At 38.5% G+C, this 20640-nt stretch overlaps 1 protein-coding gene across 1 annotated transcript in view; it reads right to left on the bottom strand.

The window, feature by feature from the left end:
• Positions 1-898: 898 nt before the first annotated feature.
• DACH1 (dachshund family transcription factor 1) overlaps positions 899-20640 on the bottom strand; it is a 454001-nt gene continuing 434259 nt past the window's right edge. The window contains 1 exon segment of the mRNA XM_058185826.1: positions 899-1213. Coding sequence (XP_058041809.1) covers positions 1149-1213 — 65 coding nt within the window. The 3' untranslated portion in view covers positions 899-1148.

Raw genomic sequence — 20640 nt, 5'->3', positions numbered from 1 at the left:
CATAAAACATTAGAGATCCAGAAAAGCCTGGAACATCCTTCCAAGCGGTCTTTAAAGGGGTAACTTGGAGAAGTCGGCCGAGCCAAGAAGAAAATTTAAGATGTACAAAACACTCGGTTTCAACTCGCTTCCAGTTATGAGCACAAAGGAGAAAAACAAGAGACTGGTTGTTGTTTTTTTATAAAGACAATAAAAATAACACGGAACCGCCTACAATGGTGGGTCAAAAGGACAAAAGACTGAAGATCATCACTTAGCTCTACGTGGTATTGGACTGATACACCAAATGTCTTTACAGCCTTGGGGACAATTTTTCTCCCCGGCAAGGTTGAAGTAATATGACATTAATATAGAAAAATATTTCTGGGGAGTTGACTTGATTTGGGGCCACAATCCACTCGGAAAAGTGCCCCCTTTTTTTTCAGCATATACATACAAAGGTGATTATCCCTCCCAGATGGTTAAGATTCCCTTCATTAACACTGTGACTTCAAGACAAATATTTACATGCCTGCATGCGTTAAAAATTAGAAAGATGGTGTTTGGACCAACAGGGTGACAAAACATATTCTCTAAAATTGTTGTTTTCCTAAAATCTAGTATACTACTGCATACATAATATTTTCGGTGAGTGGTTTTTGTGGTTATATACTGTACACCTGAACAGTTTCAGAAATGAGGAACGACTTGTCATCCCTCTTATACTGACACTTTAACATGAGAAATTATAAGCATCCTTCTTCTTCTTCTTCTTCTTCTTCTTCTTCTTCTTCTTCTTCTTCTTCTTCTTCTTCTTCTTCTTCTTCTTCTTCTTCTTCTTCTTCTTCTTCTTCTTCTTCTCCTCCTCCTCCTCCTCCTCCTCCTCCTCCTCCTCCTCCTCCTCCTCCTCCTCCTCCACTGATTACTGCAAATCGTACATAATGCTGTTCAACCTCTGTACTTCTTTTGTTGAGATAAAACTGGTTTAAGTTCTTAGAAGGTACACCGTGGTCTCTTGCAAAGGCTGTGTGAAAGAATATTTTTTTTGGGGGGGGGAAGAAGAAACTTGTATTTAATGTTTTGTTTTGTGTACTCCTAACCTCAGTTTTTTGTTTTGTTTGTTTTGTTAGGAATCTTCTGATGCCCATTTGAGAAATATTCATTCTTTTCTACCATCTTGCTGGTTTGGCATAAGAGTGCTTAAGATGAGAAGTGGAAGATTTCCTTGATGTGCCTAAAAGATTCAGAAGAGAATAACAGTTCTTATTCCATTGAAATGGGAATACATAGTTTTGCTCTGGAGTCTCAGTACAAGATTTCCTGGTAGCTACTAGAAAGCTACACAAGTTTATAGAAATGTCTTCCGTAACACAGGATGGAGCTTGGACAATGCAATGCGGATGCTCCCATCAAATGCTTAAAATCTCCACACATGGCTATGTGAAGTGATAAAAGTTCTCTGCAAAGCACCTTCCTCATTTTTTATTTTTTTTTGCAGAACTTTGAAACACTGGATGTTTTGCTGCAGAGTCCTCTGGATTGGTAACACACATTGTTCCGACCGAACAAACTCAGTACATAACAGTAGTTTTCAGATAAAGTCTTCCATCTGAAATAGGCACAAGAAAGACGTTAGCAAATTCTTTCTCACAATAACATTCCCAATAATGTGTTTCATCTTGTAGAAAAAAAATGCATTTCTTATCTATTAAGAATGTTCAATGTTACATTAATTATGGAAAGGTCATTAGGATGTGGAGACTGATAGATACCCACAAAATTATTCTCATTTAAGAAATCTTTCATATCTTTCAATTAGTAGTTTATAAAACCTGATTGTGATGCTTTTATAATGAGGAAAAACTTAAAATCCGTTCACCCAACACATTGCAAAAACCCATGTCAAAACTCATGTATAAATCACATAAAACCATATCAGTCAGATTCATTCATTCATTCATTCATTTTGTCGAGTACATATTAGATAATATATATAAGTACAAGCATGAGTTGAATACATAAAATGAATGCAATTAAAGGGAACATTAGGACAGCGACGGTAGGCACGCTGGTGCTCTTATGCATACCCCTTACAGACCTCTTAGGAATCGGGTGAGGTCAACAGTAGACAGTCTTAGGTTAAAGTTTTGGGGATTTTGGGATGAAACCACAGAGTCAGGTAGTGCATTCCAGACATTGACCATTCTGTTACTAAAGTAATATTTTCTGCAATCGAGTTTGGAGCCATTCACTTTCAGTTTGTATCTACTGTGTGTTCGTGTATTGTTGTGGTTGAAGCTGAAGTAGTCAGTCAGATGAAGTAGTTAGTTAGATGGTTCAAATTCCATCTGATTTTTTGTGGGGGGCATTTTTTAGCAATAAAAAGAATTGGCTGGAGTCAGCGGGCATTTAAATCAAATGAGTTCAACGAAGAAAAGCCACTAAATTGATGAATGTATAACCTTGATGAACGCATCTTTTCTTTTATGTACACTGAGAGCATATGCACCAAGACAAATTCCTTGTGTGTCCAATCACACTTGGCCAATAAAAAATTCTATTCTATTCTATTCTATTCTATTCTATTCTATTCTATTCTATTCAACATTCACCCAGCGGACTAAAATATAAATATTTTCGGAGATTTTAAGAAAAGGGCACTTGATGTGCTCCTGGAAAGGTAAAAGCTAAATATACCAGAATAATTTTTTTGATTGCAGATCACATCTGGCCTACAACATTGGAGTGAGTAAAAAGGACTGCGGGGAAGCAGGTGTTTCCCACCCCAAAAATAGCTCTTTGCCTCAAAAACTCTTGACAGTCTAATTTTATAAACCCATAGCTCTGATGGCATTGTGCTAATGGAATAATGCAGTCATGTGATTACTCCAGAAGCTACTTCCAGAACACCACTGACCAGAGAGGATTTTTCCTCATAGAAAGCAGCAAAGTACTTTGCAGCTGGAGTCATTCCTGCTTCTTCAGCAGGCAAAGAAGGGAAGATGCATATAGGTTTCCTTCTGATGAGAAAAGATAGCTGTATTATACCTGCCCTTATATCCGAATGTACAGTAGTGGCCAAAATTCTGGAAACCTTTTGGGAAAAGTGGATTTTCTAAAACTAGCTAATAACACCACTTTTTTTTAGGAGTAGTACCATAAAATTATATATCAATGGAAAGATAATTTAATCAAGAATGTAATGCAATAACTTTTATGAAGGATTTGCTCTTAGAATAGCAGTTACAGTATAAAGAAGAAAAGTGAAACATGTAGAAAAAATGAGTTATACAAAAATGATCACCATGTCAGTTAATACTTAGTTGGGCAACCTTTAACATGAATTACAGCCTTACAACGTCTTCCCATGGAGTGAAGCAAGTCTTTTAGTTCTGCAGCTGTTCTAATGTGAAACCAAGATTGAATGATTGCTTCCCATGAACTGGGTTTTATTGCTTGGTCACTTCTGACTCAGGGGTGAAATGCTACCGGTTCACATCTGTTTGGGCGAACCAGTAGTAATAAAAGCTACTGTTCGAGCGAACTGATAGTAAAAAAAAAGCTACTGGTTTGGGCGAACCGGTAGTTAAAATGCTACCGATTCAGGAGAACTGGTAGTAAAAAAAGCTACTGGTTTGGGTGGACCGGTAGTTATAAAAGAGCTACTGGTTTGTTCAAACTGTGATGATCAGCTGTGGCGCATGATTTAGATCCGCTAGAAGGCAGGAAATCCTGTTTTCTAGAGAATCTAAATAGTGTGGCACAGCTGTTCCCCCCTCGCTGTTCTACTTAACTTCTTAAGGCTCCTTTTTCCGGGTTTGGCACACATTTGGTGTGCACTGTGCATGCACAATTGGTGCATACTTTGCATGCATGTGCACAGTGTGCATTTGGCACACAATGTGAGTGCGCACACACAGCACAGACATTTGGTGCACATCATGCATGCGCAGGCAGCGAACTGATGGCAAACCGCAGAGGATTTCACCACTGTTCTGACTACCAAGTTTCTTTAGTCGGCTCCATAGATTTTTCAATTGGATTAAGGTCTCGGCTATTCCCAGGCCATTCCAGCAGTGGAATATGATTATCTTGAAACTCCCCCCAAAAAGTGGTGTTATTAGCCATCAAACCTCAAAAATACACTTCTCCCAAAAGGTTTCCACAATTTTGGCCACTACTGTACTTTCCCCCCCCCCTTGACTCTTGAAGCATTCCATCAAATCCTGGACCACATCTGGCCCTTTGGATGCCCCTGCACATCCCATGTAAATTTATTTTATTTTGAAGGCGATTTCTGATTTTTAAATTTATATGTGTTCATGTGTGCATGTAGCCTCCAAAAGATTTCAATTTTTCATGTGGCCCCTTGGAAAAATGAATTGTCCATCCCTGCTTTAAAATTTGTCTACCATATCTATTTTGCCACGTGTTCTCCCATCTGAGTTCTGAGCTTTATGATAGCTTTTGAGGGTGGGGAGGAAGGCAGAGTTTTAAAGAATAAACTCTTGTTTTGTCCCAAAGGTGCTTTTTCAAGAGGCAACTGGACCTTCTGGTTTTTTCTTTGAAGATGTTTCACTTCTCATCCAAGAAGCTTCTTCAGCTCTGAAGTGAGGCGCCTGTTCCTAGTGCACATATGCGAAAAGCTGCCAGAAGGCAGGAACAGCTAAAGCAAAAAGGACAACTCAGGAGTAAGACCAGGAGATGACTGGCCCTTCCCATAAGACTTAAAAGAGCAGCAACGGCTCTTGGGCTCTTTGTAGGAAAGCAACATTGCTACATTGGCATCTCTTGTTTCTGAACTTGTGGGGCTTTGCCAAGAAAAGCCTTTGGCAGGGTGCCAAAGAAGTCAAAGGTTTGTGATAAGGCCGAAAGATTTTTTCTGAAGGATTTGTTTTGGAATTAATTTGGACTAAGCTGAGGATGAAGTAAATCCTCAGCTATTCTAATAAAATATGTTCGTTTAGGACTGATTGTGTTTGGTAATTATTACTTGGGCCTAGGTCACAACAGGTTTGTTGCAGAACAATCTTCTTTCTTAATTTATAATCTCTACCAAATTAACAAAGAAAGGACTCAGCCCATTTGTACCTTCTAGAAACCATGATGTGGGAATTACAGGACATTTGGATGGCACTCTTTCATTCCTAATGAGGACCCAGATTGTTGGGGGCAATAGGCTGACTCTGTAAACTGCTTAGAGAGGGCTGTAAAAGCACTATGAGGCAGTGGTGAAATCCATTTTTTTTTACTACCAGTTCTGTGGGTGTGGCTTGGTGGGTGTGGCAGGGGAAGGATACTGCAAAATCTCCATTCCTACCCCACTCTGGGGCCAGCCAGAGGTATTTGCTAGTTCTCTGAACTGCTCAAAATTTCCGCTCCTGGTTCTCCAGAACCTTTCAGAACCTGCTGGATTTCACCCCTGCTATGAAGCAGTATATAAAGTCTAAGTGCTATGGCTATTGTTAATCAATTTTTAAGTTAAAGGAAGGCATTTCCTCTCAGTAGGGAAGGTTATTGAAATTAGCGGCTATTTTGTTTCCTCTGATTTTTTTTTTGTAGGCATCTAATGCTATTTGCCATCTTTCACTTAACAGCTGTACAAGAAAGCTCCTAAGCACACAGCCCCTTCATCCTGATGTTGATAGAAGCATCTGTGATCCAGAGCTCAAGAGCGTTTAGCTTACAGAACTGCTGAGTTTATTTGTTTTAATAAGGCAGGGGGAATGTGAATCGCCATGTCATCCTAACCTCCCATTCAATGCATCACTCTAATAATTGAAGGAAAAGGAACCAGAACAATGAAAGGAGACAAAGGCAAACAAATGGAAAATGATTCATGCATATATTTTTTTTTGGTAAAAACAGCATCAGGAAATCCAAGTAAGAGGAACATCTTGCAACATATGGAATACAAACTCTAGCCCTTACCAAAATACTACAATGGGGTTAACTAAGTAAGGCTAGAGTCAATTTCCGCCTCCCCTCCATAGATCTTATTAAATAAAGGAGTACTTATTTACCACAGATCCAAAACAATGCTGATGTACTGAAAAAAAAATTAAATTCTTATCGGCAGGAGAGAGTTTAAGATAAAGCTGAAGCATATTAAGAATTATTAAAATGGAAGAGATCGTAACAGGAAAGTAAGTTCTAAATGAAAGTCATCTTATCAGCTGTTGAGTCTTTCCTCCAGCATTTTAACTCTAGAAGTATACATATCCAAGGCTTACAGGAAAGCCCTAGATGGAATCTATCTATGTATCCATCCCATCCCATGGAGTTCTGTTCTGTTCTGTTCTGCTCTGTTCTATACTATTTTTCTACTCTACTCTGCTCTGCTCTGCTCTGCTCTGCTCTGCTCTGCCCTACTCTGTTCTGTTCCGCTCTATTCTGCTCTGCTCTATTCTATATTATTCTTCTACTCTACTCTACACTACTCTACTATATCCTACCCTACCCTACCCTACTCTTGTATTGTACTCTGTCCTGTCCTGTCCTGTCCTGTCCTATTCTGTTCTGTCCTATTCTAAAACCTGCTTGTAAATATTTCAATAAAGAATGATATGATGAGTCTAAGGAATCCACATTGAGACATTTTGTTTCTGGAGAGAGCTTAATGCAAAGAACTCCTCCAGGTATTAACTAACTGGGAATAAAACATCACACTAATATTATAAGTCACTTGAGATGCACTCCTGATTCAAACTACAGTTGTTATTGGTCCCAGCTAAGAGAATATTTGCCTGGGGTTTACTGAATAAATGCATAGGGCTCAGTCTGAGGGGCAGAGAATAGAGTAATATTTAAGCCCAATTGAAATGATGTGATAGATAGATAGATAGATAGATAGATAGATAGATAGATAGATAGATAGATAGATAGATAGATAGATAGATAGATGGATGGATGGATAGCGGTGGGTGGGTAGGTAGGTAGGGAGAGAGAGATAGAGATAGATACAGTAGATAGATAGAAAGATAGATAAAAAGGAAGGAAGGAAGGAAGGAAGGAAGGAAGGAAGGAAGGAAGGAAGGAAGGAAGGAAGGAAGGAAGGAAGGAAGGAAGGAAGGATAAATAGATGATAGAGATAGAGAAAGATAGATAGATAGATAGATAGATAGATAGATAGATAGATAGATAGATAGATAGATAGATAGATGATACGAGAGGGAGGGAGAGGGGGAGGGAGTGTGTGTGTCTTTCTTCTCAGATCATTGTGTAACCTAATACCTCATTGTGTCACCTAATGCTAGTTTTTCCAAGTGATAATGATTTAGAGACTCAGGATTCCCTCCCCCCCATTCGTTCAGCCCAAGAATCTCTAATCACCCCAAGTGATTGCGCATTACAAAAGAATATTAATCAACCTGAGCAACAATGCTTTAAGATGCCTCTTGCAGCTTCAGAAACAACAACTATAAACATGTATATAGAACAGAGCATCATACATAAATATCACCCAATTAAGATCAAGTGTATCTCTGTCTATTACTTCAGTACAATGGAACACAGCAAACGAAGGCTGTGGCTATGGTTACTATCTGAAGGGCTTTCCACGTCCATCATCAGAATTTATAACACGACTGGAATTATCTTATGTCATTACACAGCTTGCCATTTATTTATTACATCTGCAAGTCTAGGAAAAATATGTCTGCTCTATAATGAGGGGAGGCAGACAAAGAATTCAGCTGCAAGCATAGAAAATGGGTTGGGGTTAGGGTTATTGCTTTTAATTTGAGACACACCAAGGTCTCCTCATCAACGGGACAAGTTTACTGCTTCTCGAGACTCAAAGAAGCTTGCAATGAAAGGGAGAAATCTCGCCTGAATTGAAATTGAATTGGAAGAGAGCTTTCCAAAACATTTAAAAACAAAAAACAAAAAAAAACCAACATTTTGCATGCGTGCACTTGTGGGTGTTTGTATGTAAGCAAACTCTCTGATGACGAGGATCACAAATGATAATATTAATAACAATCATGCCAAAAATACTCTTCTGAAAAAAGACGCGCCAACTCTTCTTCTTCTCCATAAAGCAGACGGGACTCAATGACCTGTCTAAGAGGACACTCACGTTTCCATGGTATTGTTGTGTTAAGAGCTGGATGAAAATTACCTCCCTTTTCATGAACTGTTCGTGATTTTCCTCTTGAGTGTTGAAGAAGGTCAAAAGAGTCAATCAAAGGAATAGACGCATTCTTCTGACAGAGTCGAAAAGCATCCAAGGACAATCATTAGGGTTAGGACAGGAGAAGGACTGGCTTAACCACTTCGTGAAACAACAACAACAAAAACCCAGGAGATCATTTAGAATAGAATAGAATAGAATAGAATAGAATAGAATAGAATAGAATAGAATAGAATAGAATAGAATAGAATAGAATAGAATAAACAGAGTTGGAAGGGACATTGGAGGTCTTCTAGTCCAACCCCCTGCTTAGGCAGGAAAACCCTACACCACTTCAGACAAAGGGCTATCCAACATCTTCTTAAAAACTTCCAGTGTTGGACCATTCAAAACTTCTGCAGGCAAGTTGTTCCACTGATTAATTGTTCTAACTGTCAGGAAATTTCTCCTTAGTTTTAAATTGCTTCTCTCCTTGATTAGTTTTCCCCCACTGCTTCTTGTCCTGCCCCCAGGTGCTTTGGAGAATAGCTTGATTCCCTCTTCTTTGTGGCAGCCCCTGAGATATTGGAAGACTGCTATCCTGTCTCCCCTAGTCCTTCTTTTCATTAAACTAGACATACCCAGTTCCTGCAACTGTTCTTCATATCTTTTAGTCTCCAGTCCCCTAATCATCTTTGTTGCTCTTCTCTGAACTCTTTCTAGAGTCTCAGCATCTTTTTTACATCGAGGCGACCAAAACCAAAGCAGTATTCCAAGTGTGGCCTTACCAAGGCATTATAAAGTGGTATTAACACTTCACGTGATCTTGATTCTATCCCTCTGTTTATGCAGCCTATAACTGAGTTGGCATTTTTCTAATACTGTCTGTTATTTTGCAGTACACTCTGGAAATCCTAAATAAATAGAGTACTTATTCCTTGCAATGTTCCCTGAAAGAAATTTTAGCAATCTCATTTTAGCTTCAATCAGCATCTTTATTTTACCACTTGTAGCATAGCATCTGTAATGAAAGCATTGCCTGATCTACAGATGAAAGGATACAACAGAAAAGGGGAAAGAATAAATTAATGGTAATCTATGTTTTGTGGAATTCAAACTAAGCCTGAATACCTCAAAGCCTTCGCGGCATTTTATGTATTGCAAAGCGATATAGCGACAAATGCATTTCTCTTAAGTCAATTTTTCCCCCTGTGGTTTTGTTTAACTTGTTTTGTTTGCTGTTCATCATAAAGGAAATCTGTCAAAACAACAAACAGAAAAGTAAAATAACTGTCTTAATTTTAAGTATATAATTATATACATTTTTACTATTCGGGCATATTTTGTTTTGAAGGCGAGTTTCTACTGGAACATATGCTAGCAATTACGCCAGACTGTTTTTCAAAGCTTTTCAAAAGTAAGAACATAATAGGAAAAATGTCTCTTTTATAAATATTAGCTGAAACATTATGTTATTTTTTTTTTCAGTAAGCAAAAAAGATTCCATTGCTACATTGCCATTGTATCGCTCGATTTCCCCTTGCAAACAGGCAAACCCGGCAAGATGGAAGACTTGGGCTAGCAACTGAAGCTCATTGTGGCCGTGGTGGTGCAGTGGTTAGAGTGCAGTACTGCAGGCTATTTCTACTGACTGCCGACTGCCTGCAATTCAGCAGTTCAAATCTCACCAGGCTCAAGGTTGACTCAGCCTTCCATCCCACCAAGGTGGGTAAAATGAAGACTCAGATTGTTGGGGGCAATAGGTTGACTCTGTAAACTGCTTGGAGAGGGCTGTAAAACGTTGTGAAGCGGTATGTAAGTCCAAGTGCTATTGCTATTGTGAAGGAATGAATGTAAGGGAATGGAAGCATTAAATAGCAGAAAACACTGTCTGAGAAATGAAAGGAATACAAAAACGGTTCAAAGGGTTTAGCAATAAACGTTTTTGAGTTGGCCAACATTGTGGTCTAATTCCATTGAGTTTGGTTTCCTTCTCTTCCACTTAAGTACCGGTTAAAGTTACAACTTAGCTTTTAATTCTTGTCAGACGCATGAAAAATGCTGGAAAAATGGTGTTTTGTTAGCCATACTCTATAAAATTAATTGGTAGCCTTGGGGCCAATTTTAATAATTTGCAATATTCTTGTCCACATCATCTGTTCATACAGAATGTGTATGTTTTGTTAGATGAAGTTTTGACACAGGCCAAGATTCAGTTGTGGGATCTGATGCCTGGAATTTCACTCATTCTTCAGTAAGCGATCCTGATTTCAACAACATGCAACAGAGATACAACATTGTTATACTCCTTAATAACTATGGGTAATCCTCAACTTACGACCACAAATTCCCAAAAAATTCAGTTGGTAATTTGTAATTTACTGTTATGTGGATTTTGCTATGTGAGTTTTGCCCTGTTTTATGACCTTTCCTGTCACGGTTGTTAAGGCAATCACCACAGTTGTTAAGTTAGTAACACAGTTGTTAAGTAAATCTGATTTCCCCTTGACTTTGCTTGTTGGTAGGTAACAAAATGTGATCATAGGATCCTGGGACCCTGCAAATGTCATAAATATGGTCAGTTGCCAAGCGTCCAAATTTTGCTCATGTGGCAATGAGGATATTTTACAATATTTTACAAGAAGAGTTCTCCATTCCTCTGAAAACAACAAAATACCTTATCCCACCAGACTTGAAATCCTAAGTTTAACTCATAGAATCATCTATTGTAATGTCCTTCCTGTTAAAAGACTACTTCAGCTTTAATTGCAATAATACAAGAGCAACCAATAGATTTAAACTTAATGTTAACTGCTTTAATCTAGATTGCAGAAAATATGACTTCTGTAACAGAATCATCAGTGCTTGGAATACTTTACCTGATTCTGTGGTCTCTTCCCATAATCCCAAAAGCTTTAACCAAAAACTCTCTACTATTGACCTCACCCCATTCCTAAGAGGACCATAAGGGGCGTGCATAAGCGCACAAATGTGCCTACCGTTCCTGTCCTATTGTTTTTCTTTTCTTCTTCCTATATATATATATGCTTATACCTCCTAATATTTACTCATATATATGTTTATATACTATATAATCTTTTTGTATGATACTTATATATATTGTTGTGACAAAATAAAATAAATAAAATAAAAATAAAAAAAATAAAATGTTGCAACGGTCATAAGTCTGAAAAAAGGTCCTAAGCCATTTTTTTTCGGCGCCGTTGTAACTTTGAATGGTCACTAAATGAACTGTTGTAAGTTGAGGACTACCTTTATATTTTAGGATACATACACAATTATGTTCTTCCCCTTCCATATTTACAAGCAGACCTAGCCTTCTTTTTGTTTCAATGGCCCCTGAAAATTATTTAATGTGAAACGTAAGAATCAGACGGATAAATCAGGCAAATTAGCATCTCAAATTATACTGATTTTTTTTTTCAAAGAAACTGGTAATTGTGTGGTTGTGAGAGGTATGTGCAGAATAGCTGTAGTATGACAAAAAAAAATGTCCCCTTGTGAAGATAATTCCATGGGCCGATTTCAAATTAATTTCTAAGTGGCACTTTCCCAAAGTGTTTTTACTCAGCTCCTATTTCTAAGCTACATACCAGAGGGGTATTCTCTTCTAAAACACATTCTCCGTCACCCTTCTCCTCATTAGGGAGTTTTCAAATTTTCAAAGAATTTACACCAAGAACAGAAAGAGCCCATTTGCATTGTGTCCCTCGACTGAATAAATTTGTCTTCATTGTCCTATCAAACCACAACCGCGGGCAGGGTTCAAGTACGGGTTTTATTGTTCTAACAGTGTTGTACTTATCCTTGAAAAATGAATGTCTGATTCATAAATCTTATTATGTACCGTGTTAAATTTTTGTAAAGCAGCAATCTTGCATTGTAACCCACCTCTTTGCATTCCTCCATTACGATCAGCTCCAATATTAACTACTTGATGGGTTTCCTTGGGATGGAGGTGGTTTCCTTCTTAAGTAATAGCCTTAACCTTTTGCCTCTGAAAGACTAATCATTGTCCTTTTAGATCCATAACTTTTACAGAAATTGCTTTCTGCGAAGCACTTTATCACATTTCATCTCCTAATGCTTGCCTATTCTGATTTTAACCTGACAGTTTCAATATTAATTTTCTATTTCCAGGATGGTTTCTCCTTTTGAATTCCCTTCCGTTGAAGATCTTGTTCTTCTTCTTATTATCTAAAATGAAGGCTTTTTACTTCATTTGATTATGACCTACCCCTGCAATGATGAAGTTTAATCTTGTTTATTCAATTTTACTCTAATAATATACCTTCAGCATGTTTTGCTTCGCTGTTCATAATTCATTCCCCACCCTCTTCTGCACCTCTTTTGCAAATCAGGCAAGCCAGGTTGTTTTGTAGCTATGTCACGACATTCACCAAAACAATTGGGCTGATTTTAAAGAGGTGAAATGAAAACATGGGAGCTTAGGAAAATTAACCTGTAGTTTCTGAGAGATCTGGAAAACCCCAGATGAGAAATTTTGTAAACTGCAAGATTGTCACCAAAGCATGATAATACTTCATTGTTTTAGATGCAGCTGTCAACTCAAAATACATTTTAAAAAAAATGTATTTCTGCCCTCTAAGGTTGTGAGACAAGAGGTGATTATTTTTCCCTTAAAAAATTTAAAACCAAATGCCCTTCAGTGATAACCACATCTAAAACCTACCAACTTGTGCAACTTTTATTTTAATGAAAATGAGAAGTTCATTAAAGAAGATAAATATTTCATTAGATGTTAAATAAAACAAAGAGATATTTTTGGCTTCTCTCAGCACAAAATTCCTTTGAAAGATTAATTAATACATGCAAATTATGCAAATTAGACCCATGCAAATATTTTATGAAGACAATTAAGGGAACCATTAATTACAGCTTTTTTTTGCTTCAGTGAGATTCATTCATTTAATTTTAATTTCACTTTAACTGTTCTGATGTATAATCTTGCAGCTCAGAACTTTTATCTTTCCTGGGAGCTCAGTTTAACTTGTACATTTCATCAAGTGAGCAACGTCTACGGTCTGAAAAGAGAGTCTCAATCATGATCAAGGGGAAAGAAATGTGGTCGCCCTCCACTTTTGAGAAAATGGGAAACAGAAAAAAGCATCCCAGCTCCTGCTTGGACAAGGTTCAGTTGCTGAAAAAGCAATTAATTTGCTTTGGCTGTGTTAATATAGGGGAATTAGAAAGTGTGACACAAGACAAATAGAAATAATTACTTCTCCAAAATGATGTTCTCATTAATATGGTTTGAACAGTAGGAAAACACACGCACGCACATAACAGGGTTCTGGCAGGATTGTACGCTGTCCCCAGCTACAGGAATCAGGATAATGCAAAGTAGCTTTTTTTGAACTTGGAAAAAAAAAAAATCGAAGGGGATTTAAAATGACAACAACAACAACAACCTTCTGTGGATACTTTTGTTTTGTTTTTAATTTGGGAAATTTAATTTGGGAAGTCCACAACCGGTCCCACCTTCCGTTCGAATTCTCTCGGATTCCTACGAAAGACTTTTATTTTTTTATTTTATTTTTTTATTTTGTCACAACATCATATAAAAAGATTATATAGTATATAAACATATATATGAGTAAATATTAGGAGGTATAAGCATCAATATACATAGAAGAAGAAAAGAAAAACAATAGGACAGGAACGGTAGGCACGTTTGTGCGCTTATGCACGCCCCTTATGGTCCTCTTAGGAATGGGGTGAGGTCAATAGTAGAAAGTTTTGGGTTAAAGCTTTTGGGATTATGGGAAGAGACCACAGAGTCAGGTAAAGTATTCCAAGCACTGATGATTCTGTTACAGAAGTCATATTTTCTGCAATCTAGATTAAAGCGGTTAACATTAAGTTTAAATCTGTTGGTTGCTCTTGTATTATTGCAATTAAAGCTGAAGTAGTCTTTAACAGGAAGGACATTACAATAGATGATTCTATGAGTTAAACTTTATCCCTCGAAAGCTCGTAACATGTAAATAATTCAATGGCAATTAGCACTGATCTTAGTGGCCTATCTGTGAAATAAGCGTGCACGGGATTGAGTCCTTTGGCTTCAGAACACAGTGTCCTCTGTCACATGCATCACACCTACACAGGTGTGCGTACACCAGCTATATTTACATTTCAGCTTTGTTTATTGAAATCAAATTTTATGGCGTGCAGAAGGGCGTATTATGTAAGGTGATTATGTGGTTGTTTAAGCTGCGGTAGAAATAGCATTATCTTATCAAAAGCTTCCTTAAAGTTCTCTTTTATACTTGAGAACATCAAAGTTTTCTACTTATCGAAGCTTGAAACAAACAGATGGATACTCCAGGAAGTAAATTCTCAGCTGCCTTATATATTAACGATATAGCCAATCATACCAAGTGAGGTATTTTTTTTCTTTTAGCAGAACTGTGGAATGGGGGAGTTTGTACACATCAGGAGAGTAAACCCCCAATGCTAAATTCTGGTTGCTGACATTCTTTACATTGGAGGAGAAGAGGGCTATCCAAAACATCCGTAAGGGACTGTTTTTAAGCCTCATGAAAGGCAAAGAAAAATCCTTTCTCCTGATTTACACGCTGACAGGCAGGTCTATGAGTTGACAGACTCATTCCTTGTCGTCTCAACAAACCATGAAAAGAAGCTGTTAAGAGAACACCTCCGATCACCTTCTTCCTGTAAATGATCCTTATGTCTCATTTTGGTATTATTTACACAGGTTTTCATGCATATTTTCACATGCACGAAAATTTGCATACTGTTCCTTTTGTATTTTTTTCCCCCAATAGGCACATTTTTGCGCAGATTGTTTAACTGCACACCAGAACAACTAGACACAAAAACATTTTTTCCCCAACGCCATCGCTCTGCTAAACAAATAATTCCCTCAACACTGTCAAACCATTGACTAAATCTGCGCTACTATTAATCTTCTAATCGTTCCCATCACCCATCTCCTCCCACTTATGACTGTATGACTGTAACTTTGCTGCTTGTATCCTTACGATTTATAGTGATATTGATTGTTTCCTGATTGCTTATTTGCACCCTATGACTATCATTAATTGTTGTATCATTAAGTGTTAAATTTGTACCCTACGACTATCATTAAGTGTTGTAAGTGTTGTACCTTGATAAAAGTATATTTTCTTTTATGTACACTGAGACCATATGCACCAAGACAAATTCCTTGTGTGCCCAATCTACCAAGTACGCTTGGTTCACCAGTTGCGTCCCTTCCTTGACCGGGATGCCTTATGCACGGTCACTCATGCTCTGGTCACTTCTCGTTTGGATTATTGCAATGCTCTCTACATGGGGCTGCCCTTGAGGTGCACCCGGAGGCTGCAGTTAGTCCAGAATGCGGCTGCGCGAGTAGTAACGGGAGCCACTCGTTACTCCCACATAACACCACTGCTACGCAGTCTGCACTGGCTTCCTGTAGTCTTTCGGGTGCGCTTCAAGATTTTGGTTACCACCTTTAAAGCGCTCCATGGCTTAGGACCCGGGTACTTACTGGACCGCCTGCTGTTACCTTATGCCTCCCACCGACCCGTACGCTCACACAGAGAGGGTCTTCTCAGGGTGCCGTCCGCCAAACAATGTCGGCTGGCGGCCCCCAGGGGTAGGGCCTTCTCTGTTGGAGCTCCTACGCTCTGGAACGAACTTCCCCCTGGCCTACGCCAAGTGCCTGATCTTCGGACCTTTCACCGTGAGCTAAAAACACACTTATTTATTCAAGCGGGACTGGCTTAATAGTTTTATTAATTTTAATTGGGGTTTTATTGTTTTAGGGTTTTAAATTTTTAAATTTTTAATTTTTAATGTCGGCCTTTTTGTAATATGCTCTGTTTTAAATTTTTGTTTTAATTGTATATATATTGAGTTTTTATCTTTTGGCTGTACACCGCCCAGAGTCCTTTGGGAGAAGGGCGGTATAAAAATCTAATAAATAATAATAATAATAAAAATAATAATCACACTTGGTCAATAAAAACGTCTATTCTATTCTATTCTATTCTATTCTATTCTATTCATCTAATTCTAATTCTATTTCTAATTTTATTCTACCCCACCCCACCCCACCCCACCCCACCCCACCCCACCCCACTCTATTCTATTCTATTCTATTCTATTCTATTCTATTCTATTCTATTCTATTCTATTCTATTCTATTCTAATGTGCCTATCTTCATTTCTGTATATAATGGTCCCCTTGCTGATGAAAGACCTACATTACAACTTAGGGGAAAAGTGGGAAAAGGAAAGATAATTTATTTGAATTTCAATTCCACATGAATTCAAGAAGTTAGGGTTAGGGTTATTATGAGCTTCAGATACAGTATTGGTCCAGTGGCAGAGATAGGTTCAGTGACACACATGAAAAACTGGCAAAGTCTGTATCACACTATTATGGTTGCCATCCTTACTTTTTTACCATACTCTGTAGACACCCCTGCTGGCCATGAAACTGAAGGAGATGGACTACAAGGTTAAAGGGGTTGTTTAAATAGAAAGGTTTATGTTCTTAATATCAGAACAAGAAATGATAAGACAATGGCAGGATGTTGCTATGGAATTTCACAAGTCCAGAAATACTCATGGTTCCTTTGCATAGTATATTTGGGAAGCCACATTATTTGCATAAACATACTGCATGTTGTGGTTTGTCATCAGTCTACAGAGCTGGCAATGGAGTTGGACAGCGATGAGGCTGAGGTGAGGCCAGGGCCATCGGGAAGTGAGGTGCGGATTCCAGAGCCTCCAGAGACTGATAGTAGTGAGGCAGAGGAACAGGAGGAACCTGTTCCTAATTCATGCATGAGAAGGCAAGAGCATCTCAAGCAGAGAGGACAACTCGGGGGTAGGGCCAAGAGATGATTGGCCCCTCCCATAAGGCTTAAAACAGACCAGCACCGGCATTTGAGCTTTGCTGGAAAACAATGTTGGTAGCTTTGTCTTCTGCTTCATCTACATCTTGCCTTTATTTTTGTGACTTGTGAACATTTGCCAAGAAAGGCCTTTGGCAGTTTGCCTAATTGGACCAAGGTTTGTGAGATAACTGAGGAATTTGTGTTGGGAGGCATTTGTTTTAATTTGAGTTGAACGACGCTGGGAATGAATTAATTCTCAGCTGTTTGAATAAAGTTTGTTTGTTTTTTCACGGATTGAGTTTCTTACTAACTACTTGGGCCTCGGTCACAACACTGCATGTTTTTTGCCTGAAAAATAGGAGCCTGGGGGGTGCAGTGGTTAGAATGGAGTATTGTCGGCAAACTCTGCCCACAGTCTGGAGTTCTATCCTGACTGGCTCAAGATTGACTCAGTCTTTCCATCCTTCTGAGGTCGGTAAAATGAGGACCTGGATTGTTGGGGACAATATGCTGACTCTATAAACTGACAAGAGAGTGCTATAAAAGCATTATGGAGTGGTATATAAATCTAAGTGCTATTGCTGTTGCTAAAATAATAATAATAAAACCACCAGATTACATGTCCATTTTGTTTTCCTTTTCAAATGCCTGACCCACTCAAGTTTTTCACTGCTCCTCAATACCATTCTTGATTTTACTCCAGCCTTACTAATCTCTTTGGACATCAGTTGTCTTAATACAGTGGTAGAACTGTATTAAGAATTATTCAAGAAGAAGAATTGTTTTTCCCCCAAGCAGGTTGTGAGATGGTATATAAGGATCTAGTTTAAAGAACAAGATGCAAATGGCTCCTGAAAAAAAATCCATAAATATCTGCAGATCTAAGAGAAACTCCTTTTCTTTAAATAACCCCGAAATGACTAAGTTAGTATGCTTTAACTGTGCCACAAGTTTGCTTTCTGAGATGATAAATAGAATAATGTCTAGTTTGAAGGTGCAGCTAATAGTGACCCATGAACACTATGAAACAATAGGCTATTTATAGGTTACTGTCAGCAATCAATACCACCTTTTGTTTAACTTAATCAAAAGTTGCCTTTAATTGATTAGCTAGAGCTGAAAAGCTGCCAAAATACCGGAGTTGCTGTGCCAGAAGACAGGAAATAAACTTATTATTGTTTCATTTCTGTGCACTGCACTATAATTCCACTGCTTATTCCTTAGTTAAGGGAGGGGAAAGTGAAATAGGAGGGAAGTACATAATGAATGCTTTCATACGGAATTTTTGCAAATCAATTATGAAAGAAAACACACGTACACCCACCCACAACCGAGTGGGGGAGTGAGAGGTGTTTCAAGGCCACAAAATATAATTTGAGAATTGCTCTCCTTTTCTAAAGCTGTTTAAAGAGCAAACAAAACAGGAGGATTTTATTAGAGCCAACTAAAGCAAATGGCTGGGTGAATAAGCATAAAACAGTAGGAAACACACTACATGTCTAGGTTGCGCTATGGCAGGGGTGTCAAACTCGCGGCCTCCGGGCCGGATGCATCACACGCTGGCCACGCCCACACCTGGTTTAACGAAGGGGGGAAAAGTTGCGATACATCACGTGACCCCGCATTAACGATGCGAGTTTGACACCCCTGCTCTGTGGAATCCCGACTCTTGTCCATTCAGAGGTACTCTACAAATTTTAGTGTAGAGGTAGTAGAAACCCTTACTCCAGTTTGACAACTTTTCTCAGCACATTGCTAAATTCTATGATCCTTTGAGTCCTCATTACAGATTTAATTTGCTTCCACTTTGACTAGTTTGGAATGGGACTGAACTGATAGTACCATGCTAGTGGGATTTAGTCATTCATCTGTTTTCCTTGAAAAATTACTGTGGGATGGTTGATCTTTCCATTAGCTGATGACCTGCCATGTCAAAGAATATAGGAATTTGCTTTAAATGTCATAGATGATGTTGAAAGCAATAGTATATTATTCCAAGAACAACTATTGCTTTATTGCATTGGAAAGAGCTGTTACATTGTTGGTTTTTAAGTCCCTCTTGCCTGTTGTGGGGGACACGGTGGCTCAGACACTGAGCTTGTCGATCAGAAAGTCAGCAGTTCAGCTGTTCAAATCCCTAGCACCGTGTAATGGAGTGAGCTCCCGTTACTTGGCCCAGCTGCTGCCAACCCAGTAGTTTGAAAGCACGTAAATAAATGCAAGTAGAAAAATAGGGACCACTTTGGTGGGAAACTAACAGCATTCTGTGTGCCTTTGGCATTTAGTCATGCTGGCCATATGACCACTGTCTTCAAATAGTGCTGGCTCTTCGGCTTAGAAATGGAGATGAGCACCTCCCCTAGAGCCAGAAACGACTAGCACACATGTATGGGGAACCTTTACCTTTACCTTTAGCTTGTTGTGACTTGGTTTTTACACTAGATATGAATTCAACATTTTTCGGTTTAAAACCCCAGTAGATGGCATACTAGTTGACTTGGCTGGACCATAATGAGCTGCAGTGGAGCAGTGGTTAGAATGCAGTACTGCAGGCTACTTCTGCTGACTCCTGGAAGCCTGCAATCTGGTAGTTCAAATCTCACCAGACTCAAGGTTGACTTAGCCTTCCAGCCTTCCGATGTGGGTAAAATGAGGACCCAAATTATTGGGGGCAATATGTTGACTCTGTAAACTGCTTATAGAGGGCTGTAAACCACTGTAAAGCAGTATATAAGTCTAAGTGTTATTGCTATTGCTATAACACTAAGCAGGTCAGGATTTGGTGAGAAATTAAAAAGGGACAAACAAGAATGAAAAAAATACACTGGAAGCCTGGAAGTAGTTTTACCACATCACCTATGACAGTTAAATCATCAGCCATTGGGTTCGACATGAAGTAGAAAAAGATATGAAAGAATGCACAAATGGAATCCTCACCTAGACATCAAATTATCAATTTAAGAGAAGCAGCAAGACTGTCTTTTTGTCATCAGTTAACAATAGCTTTTTATAACTGATAATCCATATCCTATGTTCTTCAAGTTGCTATGCCAGACTTTATTTATTTATTTATTTATTTTGTTGAATACATATTAAATAATATATATAAGTATAAGCATGAATTGAATACATAAAATGAATACAATTAAAGGGAACATTAGGACAGGGACGGTAGGCACGTTGGTGCTCTTATGCACGTCCCTTACAGACCTCTTAGGAATGGGATGAGGTCAACAGTAGACAGTCTTAGGTTAAAGTTTTGGAGATTTTGGGATGAGACCACAGAGTCTGGTAGTGCATTCCAGGCATTGACAACTCTGTTGCTGAAGTCATATTTTCTGCAATTGGGATTGGAGCGGTTCACTTTAAGCTTGAATTTATTGTGTGCTCATGTATTGTTGTGGTTGAAGCTGAAGTAGTCATTGACAGGAAGGACATTGTAGCAGATGATTTTATGAGCTATGCTCAGGTCATACTGAAGGCGGCGCATTTCTAAATTTTCTAAACCCAGAATTTCAAGTCTGGTGGCATAAAGTATTTTATTGCGAGCAGAGGAGTGGAGAACTCTTCTTTTGAAATATTTCTGGACGCACTCAACTGTATTAATGTCCAATATGCAGTTGGGTTCCAGAC

The sequence above is a fragment of the Ahaetulla prasina genome, chromosome 5 (assembly GCF_028640845.1).
Source record: "Ahaetulla prasina isolate Xishuangbanna chromosome 5, ASM2864084v1, whole genome shotgun sequence".
Lineage (NCBI taxonomy): Eukaryota > Metazoa > Chordata > Lepidosauria > Squamata > Colubridae > Ahaetulla > Ahaetulla prasina.
Note: the sequence above shows the minus strand (reverse complement) of the source record. Positions and strands in the feature narration are given on the sequence as shown.